Source organism: Cebus imitator, unplaced genomic scaffold (assembly GCF_001604975.1).
Source record: "Cebus imitator isolate Cc_AM_T3 unplaced genomic scaffold, Cebus_imitator-1.0 Scaffold15, whole genome shotgun sequence".
In the NCBI taxonomy this organism is placed as follows: Eukaryota; Metazoa; Chordata; class Mammalia; order Primates; family Cebidae; genus Cebus; species Cebus imitator.
This window is the reverse complement of record NW_016107330.1, coordinates 551,453-560,023: the sequence shown is the minus strand read 5'-3', so window position 1 is coordinate 560,023 and position 8,571 is coordinate 551,453. Positions and strand designations below refer to the sequence as shown.

At 53.0% G+C, this 8,571-nt stretch overlaps 1 protein-coding gene across 2 annotated transcripts in view; it reads right to left on the bottom strand.

Annotated features, from left to right (window-relative positions):
* Positions 1–1,113: 1,113 nt before the first annotated feature.
* Positions 1,114–8,571, bottom strand: part of SPSB1 (splA/ryanodine receptor domain and SOCS box containing 1) — an 81,203-nt gene continuing 73,745 nt past the window's right edge. For both annotated transcript variants that reach the window (XM_017503509.2, XM_017503500.2), the window contains exon 3: positions 1,114–3,176. In XM_017503509.2, coding sequence (XP_017358998.1) covers positions 3,049–3,176 — 128 coding nt within the window. In that variant the 3' untranslated portion in view covers positions 1,114–3,048. The remainder of the gene's footprint in view (positions 3,177–8,571) is intronic.

Genomic DNA, 8,571 nt, shown 5'->3' with positions numbered 1-8,571 from the left:
TGCTGCTGATGTGTGTAGTCTGAGGACAGCTGGTCAGGAGGCTCTTAGAGAAAGGGACAGGGGACTCTGAGCCCAGGGATCTTGGGCTTTCAGGCCAGGCACTTTTCACGGCACTATCAGATCCCAGCACACCTTGAGAATGAAGTGTCCCCACCGCAAGCTAAATGTGCTCTTGCAAATTCTTTGGAAATTAGCCATGACATGTGATCACATCTTAGTAAATTTCTTTTTTTTTTTTTTTTTAGACAGAGTCTTGCTCGGTTGCCCAGACTGGAGTGCAATGGCACGATCTTGGCTCACTGCAACCTCTGCCTCCCAGGTTCAAGCGATTCTCCTGCCTCAGCCTCCCAAGTAGTTGGGATTACAGGCGCCCACAACCACGCCTGGCTAATTTTTCTATTTTTAGTAAAGACAGGGTTTTGCCATGTTGGTCAGGCTGGTCTCGAACTCCTGACCTCAGGTGATCCACCTGCCTCAGCCTCCCAAAGTGCTAGGATTACAGATGTGAGTCACCTCGCCCAGCCTTGGTCAATTTCTTTTTGTCATTTTATCACCTACTGATCCTCTAACTAAGCCAGAGAGTTTCCTGGCCTTTCTGTTAGGGGCTCTGCCCACGTGGCCAGGAGAGCAAGTTCGGTCAGCAACGATTCAGCAAACATCACCGTGCATTCGGCTCCAGGGGGCCCAAAGACGAATGAGGGACCTGCTTCTTCCCCAAGAGTCTGGACTCTGAGGATGCCTACAGTAGCTCACACTCTGCTCCTAAGAAGCCCACGGTCAACTCAAGTTCTACAACCCCACAAGCCAACCTGATCCGCTCATGAATGTGCAGAATCACTTTCTGTTTGTTCAGCGAGTTTCTGCAGCTTGAGCTGCCAAGCTTAGGAACTTCTGCAATGGGGATGAGGACGTTCTGGGGTCATCCCTCTAGGACTCTCCTCCTCCTTCGTCTGGGGCTTCGCCTGGCATCCCAACCTCTGCCAAGGGGTGGCAGGAGTCGGCCCATCATCTGTTGAAAACTGGGCCGTGGAGCTGGCTGGACTAAGGCGAGGCGGTGGCAGTCAGCCATGCCTCTTTCCCCTCCCGAGGCACAAACGAGGAACTCCAAAGTGGTTTGATATTTTAACAAACGTTCCTTTATTAGGTTACTATTATCAACCATCATAAAATAGAACGGAAGTTTCAAAACTGTACAAGCCACAAGGCTCTGGGCTGGGAGGAAAGAAGGGGGTGGGGCGTCAAGGGTCCCAGGGCGTCAGGAGGTGGGAGATGCTGAGAGAGCTCGAGTCACCCAGCGTCCGTGGGGACAGCTGGGTCAAGGCCATAAGCTGGGATCTGTACAAGTGAAACATTCATCAGAATTGTGACCCACCTCAAACAGGAGGGAGGAGAATCTTTAAAAGTCTTACAGGTAAGGTCTCCTGCCCCCCAAAATAAAAATTTTAAAAATAATAAGGGAGTAATATACATTTCTCACCCAGTCTTGGCACCAACATTGTGCTTTAAAAAATATACTCCACTGGAAGATTTACTTAAAAAATGGTACCCTACAGCAGCTGTTTAAAACAATTCTTACAGACAAATATATATATATGTGTATATATATTAAACATTTTAAACAAATAAAGTCATCTATTGTACCTGTGCAGAAAGGAACCAAAGTTAGACTCTCAGAGAGTTAACTTCAAGCTCAAAGAAATGGCCAAGGTGGTGGCAGGTGCTGGGCATGCTACGTGGAGGGGCTGCAGGGACAGGGCACCCCTCTCTTGCCGACAGCCGAGTCACCCCTTTTGAGGCTCTGGGAGGGGTTGGGATGAACTGGGGCTGTTTCCCTGGGTCTGGAGCCCCGGCAGGGGTGCTGAGCAGAGACCCGTGCTGGCTTCTGTGAGGCTCGACTCTGCTCCTGGCCTCCCCGTCCCACCCTGCCCCCGGCTTCTCAGGGAATGGAGACGCACTCGCCCTCCCTTCTTGGTTCTGGGGGTCCTCTGGCACACCCAGAGCTTCTGAGGATGCACTTGGGAAATGTCAGCGAGAAAAGCAAAAGCAAAATCAAACCCACACTAAAGACCCAGAGAAGACTAAAGAAATGCAGCCATGTGCAAAGATGTCTGAGCCCAGGAGGTAAGTGGCTACCTGGAGAGGCAGGGGAACTGCCACAGCACTTCCAGACGGGCCCCGAGGACACCCAGATTGCATGTGAGGCTCTTTCTCCCTGAGGGGCCTGCTAGGGAACTTGGAGCAGAGCCCCCTGGAAACTGCAGGGCAAGGGGCCCAAAGACACACTTGTGCCTGGGCACGTGTGCACATGTGCCTCAGGCATGGCCCACACATCCCAGGGATGGGAGGAAAGTCACAGAACAGCCAGAGAGAGGTGACTGAAACAACGTTTCCTTTCTAGATGGAATAAATAAATGGCTTTTGTTATTGTTAAAAGAATAAATACAGGGTACGGGGCGCCGACGGGGATGGATGCTGGGTGCTCATTTGCCTGCGGACGGTCCTTGGTTTCTGCCTTCGTGTCCGTGGTGAGTTTCTGGCGTCCTGAGCTTTATCTGCCGCGGCAAGCCCCCGCTGGGCTGGGCACCTGTGGCCGGGCACCAGCCTTATCTAAGCACCTCTTAGTACCCCTGGCATCTGCTCTCAGAGCTGTGGTACCCCCTGCCACCTCCACCACCCTGGAAGCCCCAGGTGGCTGCAGTCTTCTCCTAGAGATGTGGGGAGCACCCATCCCACCCTGAGAGCAGATCGGAGCTCAACGTAGGACTTTCGTAGGAGTTTATTCTCTGTGTCTTTTTTCAGGGAGGGGTGGTATATGGACGGCATGCAGGGACGCTGCCTTCTGCCGGTGTTGGGAAGGGGGAAGGAGGAGCCTGTGTTGGAATCGGTCCTTGTCCCATGGAGGCAGCCACGGAGGATGAGGGGAAGACCAGGGTCCTCTGTTTATGGCTGTGGACGCCGGTCCCAGTTGCAGGGTGTGGCGGCCCCAGCAGCGGCGGCTCAGTGAGGTGGCACCAGGTGGTTGCCGAGCTGGCGGTCTGACGGCGAACGTCACTGGTAGAGGAGGTAGGCCTTGAGCGAAGCCGGCAGCGGCAGCGTGTGGATCTCCCCCAGGCGCTCCTTCCCCAGGGCCAGGCGCACCGAGCGGCGGCACAAATCCATGAGCGGCAGTGGCTCGGCTGGGGAGACAGAGGGAGAAACGCAGGTCAGCGCAGCTTGGCAGGTGTTCAGAAAACGACGCCAACCATGGTGGCAACATTATCACTCATTAGTATTCATTCAAATCAGTAAAGAAACAATTCTTTGGGAGGCCGAGGTGGGTGGATCATGAGGTCAGGAGTTCGAGACCAAGCCTGGCCAGCATGGTGAAACCCCATCTCTACTAAAGATACAGAAAAATTAGCCGGGCGTGGTGGTGTGCGCCTGTAATCCCAGCTACTTGGCAGGCTGAGGCAGGAGAATTGCTTGAACCTGGGAGGCGGAGGTTGCAGTGAGCCAGGACTGCGCCACTTCACCCCAGCCTGGATGGGGCGAGACTCCGTCTCAGAAACAAACCAACCAACCAACCAATTAAAAATGCAATGCTTTGATTTTCATTTTAAATTTAGCATGTGAATAGCCACCACCGGGAGCCCACCCTGGGCTGGGCACCTGGGCAAGCCCTCTGCTAACACTCATTCATTTAATCCTCACTGTGGTTTCTTATGAACAACTGAATAGTCACAGAGACACCATTTTACAGATGAGGAAACTGAGGGACAGAGTCTAAATGACTTGCCAGGGGTTGCCCTGCTGGCAGGAGACAGAGCTAGGAATCAAACCCAGGCCATCCCTGCTCTTCCACTGGTAACTGCCTGTCCCGGCAAGCAGCTGCACTGGGGCCTGTTGGTCAGAGCACGTGGGAGCTAGCTCTTCCCAGCACGAACCCCCAGCACCAGACCCCACACAGGCTTCAGGAAGGGAATCATTTTCTGTCACCAGCTGCTCTCAGATACTGTTCTCACAACTGTTTTAAAGCTGAAGACCAGCTAGACATGGTGGCTCACACCTGTAATCCCAGCACTTTGGGAAGCCGAGGTGGGCGGATCACTTGAGGCCAGGAGTTCAAGATCAGCCTGGCCAACATGGTGAAACCCTGTCTCTACTAAAAATGCACAAATTAGCTGGGCACAGTGGCCCATGCCTGTAATCCCAGCTACTTGGGAGTCTGAGGCAGGAGAATCACTTGAACCCAAGAGGTAGAGGCTGCCGTGGGCTGAGATCACACCACTGCACTCCAGCCTGCGTGACAGACAGAAATTCTGTCCAAAAAAAAGAGTTGAGGATACACAGGCACAGAGAGGACACCCAGTGTGCCAAGGTTAAAGGCTGGGACCTGACTGCGGGCAGCCTGGGCCCAGTGTCCACGCCCTTCGCCACTAACTGTGCTGCAAATGAAGATATGACAAACCCAGGTCCTTAATCACACGTGACAGGCCTGGCTGGCCCCATGGTCTGAAGGTGTCGTTTCTGTACCACACGGAGCCAGAGAAACCCTGAGTATCTGTGCTTCTGTCTGTCTGACAGTGAGGCTGAGGGCCCAGGCCAAGCTCAGGCCTCGGGAAACTGGAAATGCCAGCCCAGCTGCAGCTGATCCCCAGAGCTGCCTGGGCCTTCTCCCTGCCCCTGTCGCAGACACACGGGGCCTCTCACAGCCAGGGAACGTGGGCAGAGCTGCGTCAGGCCCCAGGGTTACAGAGCGCTTCCAGCTGCAGCCTTCAGGGCACCTCTGTCCTGTGTTCCCAGAGCGCCTGGCCTTGCCCTCTTACAAAGGAGGCTGTGTTCATTCAGCTGCATCTCAGATGAGCTGTCTGCTCCAGATCTCAGGAGTCTGAAACTCATGCCTTCCAAGGCTGCGTGCGGGTGGGGGCAGGGGGTGCGCAGCAGGCCCTGCTCACCCCAGGGCAGACCCCTCTCTGCTTTCTTTCCTGAAACCAGGTGTGAGTGAGCACACATGGACCTTTGTGGGGCCAGCCACGCTGTTCTCCAGATGGAAAGCACTGAGGCCAAGGGACCTGCAGCTTTATCCATGGTCTCCCCTTGACTTTGAGACTCCTTTGTGAGCAAAATAAAGTCAGCCCCCAAAACAAAGAAAACCCACAAAACTCCATCCTACCAGTAAAAAGTGGATTAAAGTTCCTTAATATTCACCAATGTGTCTCAAAAATATGAAAGTCAATGACTGAAGACCAAACGCTCTGCGTGGGCCATGGCAAAATGGAGAGAGGCTGCTTATGGGTCCAGAGTTTCCTTTTGGGGTGATGAAAATGTTCTAAAATTGTGATGGTTGCCCAGATCTCACCACACGAGAGGCCACGGATTGGATACTTTAATGGGTGAATTGTATGGTATATGAATTTCGGCTCAATAAAGCTGTTATAAAATAAAAGCATGAACCTTAAGTTTGATAATGAACCGAGGTGGGCGGATCAGCTGAGGTCAGGAGTTTGAGACCAGTCTGGCCAACATGGTGAAACCCCATCTCTACTAAAAATTTATTAAACCCTAAACTTTAAAAGAAGAGGGACCAGGCTAGGCGCAGTGGCTCACACCCGTAATTCCAGTACTCTGGGAAGCCAAGGAGGGAAGACTGCTTGAGCCCAGGAGTTTTGACATTAGCCTAAGAGAGGCGACCCTATCTCTATAAAAAATAAACATTAGCTGGGGCGGGGGGCGGGTGGTGCGTGTTTTTGGGTCCTGGCTATTTGGGAAACTGAGGTGAGAGGATCAGTTGAGCCCAGGAGGTCAAGGCTGCAGCGAGCCGTGATTGCACCACTGCATTCCAGCCTGGGCAACAGAAACTTTGTCTCAAAAATGAAAAAAGGCAAGCTGGGCGCGGTGGCTCATGCCTGTAATCCCAGCACTTTGGGAGGCCAAGGTGGGCAGATCACCTGGAGTCAGAAGTTCGAGACCAGCCTGGCCAATATGGTGAAACCCTGTCTCTACTAAAAATACAAAAAGTTAGCCAGGCATGGTGGCAGGTGCCTGTAATCCCAGCTACTTGGGAGGCTGAGGCAGGAGAATCACTTGAACCTGGGGGGCGGAGGCTGCAGCAACCCAAGATTGTGCCACTGCACTCCAGCCTGGGTGACAGAGTGAGATCCATTTCAGAAAAACAAATCAACAAAAAACAAAACAAAACCCAAAACTGAAAAATGAAAGAAACACACAAAAGAGGAGAGATCACTGCTCTTTAACCCCCATGGACAGTCACAGCTTCTGACAGGGAATGGAAATGATCAGTGCTTTTCATGGAGAATTTTGAAATGGAGCCTTTCGTGGACAGCTTAGGATGACTAAGAGGAGCTCTGCTTGGGGACAGAAGGAAGAACAAAATAACCGGTGTCCTTTAAGGTCAAGGATCCCACAATCCCTTGTGGATGGGGTGGGACTGGGTTCCACCCACCCAGCCGCTCACATTGTTGGGTTTTGCTCGGGTAAAGCACACACCCTGGCCACTCCAGACCCTGCCCCGAAGCCTGACCTGGAGCAGATCCCTCCATGAGCCTGGACTTGTTTCCCCATCTGTAAGATAAGGAATCCAGACCAGATTCTCCCCAAAGCCCCATGCAGCCAAGATCCTGAAGGTCAGAGTGATTATCGCAGCCCTCGGCCTGACCGGGCTATCGGGAGTGGGGAATTTGGGGGTGTGCGCTCTTCTCTGCTCAGAAGCTCTCCTGCATCTGGCTTTCATTGGGGCTGCCCTGAGCTCCCTCTCTTGAGGATGGGGCTTAGCCCCTGCCGGAAGGTGGAGGGGCTCTCCCTGGAGGCTGGAAGGCACTTGAGAAAGCTCCAAGTGCCACTGAATGTGGCCCAGGAGCCCTGCCACGCTGCGGCAGTGAGGGCTGAGAGGGAGTTCCCATCACTACCCGCTTGGTGTAAAGTGTTTCAAATCAACTCATGAAGAATTATTTCTAGGCTGGGCGCAGTGGCTCATGGCTGTAATCCTAGCACTTTGGGAGGCCGAGGTGGATGATCACCTGAGGTCAGGAGTTCCAGACCAGCCTGGCCAACATGGCGAAACCCCATTTCTGCTAAAAATACAAAAATTAGCTGGGTGTGGTGGTGCATGTCTGCAGTCCCAGGTACTTGGGAGTTTGAGGCAGAAGGATTGCTTGAACCCAGGAGGTGGAGGTTGCAGTGAGCCGAGATTGCGCCACTGCATTCCAGCCTGGGCGACAGAACAAGACTCTGTCTCCAAAAAAAAAAGAAAAAAAAAGTTTCTAAACCAGAGGCTCACATGAGCCCCCAGTTCCATCCAGCGCCTTATTTTGGGTGGCTGACACTGCAGCCCCAGCCCCGGCCATGGCCTGTGGGGTACCAGCCATGTGCCTGGTGGGGACTGTGACCCCAACCTACAGATGGGAAGATGGGCTCGGGGAGGTGAGAGTCACAGGTTCAAGGTCTGAGAGCCACGGACTCCAAAGGGATGAGGCCCTCCAGCTACTGCAATCCACCCTCTGTGAAAGCAGCCGTGCGGGGTGAAGGACCTGCCATCTTTGGATCCCACTGAATAACCCACTTAGGGACGGGTCATGGGATCCACCAAAATGGGCTACAGAAGTGGCAGTGAATGGCTGCAGTGATGCCTTATGAGCTGAAAACAGGACCAGAGTCACCCAGGCATCCTGTGAATGGGTCTATTCTCTGGGGCCTCAAGCACATAAGCAGGTCACGCCTCGTTGGTCTTGAAGGAGGAAACTGATGGCAAAAAGAGGGCTCCGGTCTAACTGCTTTTCAAAGACTAAGAATGCACAGCCCCCATTTCAGCTGGTTACTACCAGGACTAGGGAGTTCTCCCCAACCTCTACACTCTTGAGTGGGGGCTGCCGGCTTTGCACCCAGTTCTGGCCACAAACCCAGGTGCCTGCTGAAATCCACCGAGGGGGTGGACACCCGTCCTGTGGCCTGGGGCCTCCGGCTGCTGTGCCCATCCCCGGGAAGCTTAGGCATGCATTCATTTAAATAATTTCTATGAATGAGAGAGTACAATGCTGAATGAGCAGCAAAGAAATCAGGAAGTCAATCAGGTGCTATTTCTGGGAGAACAAGGCTGAGGAACTGGAAGAGATGGTGCATTGGCTTCGACAGTCCTGTGGTAACGGCTACCTGGGGGCCAACGTGGACACGCACGGCCCCATAGCCCCGACCCACGGCTGTCTCGCCGTTACCTGAGAGATTTCAACCCAACTCAAGCCTGAAGAGTGTGGTGCTGTGCCCAGTTCACAGGCTGAATGAATGAGCTGCAGAGCGATGAGGTCCAGGAAAAACGTTCCACCGGGGAGAACACCCCGGCTTCCGCAATGTCCTCACCGATGGCTGTCATGGCTCCTGTGGCTGGCCCTGCAAGAGGCCTGTGGGGACCACGCTACAGGACATGGATTCTAGAATGTCACGGTGGGGATGGCCATCATAGGATGTGTGTGTGTTTTCCTCTACATTAAGCAGTTCTTTTTTTTTTTTTTTTTTTTTTTTTTTTTTTTTTTGTTTTTTTTTTTTTTTTTTTTTTTTTTTTTTTTTTTTAGATGGAGTCTC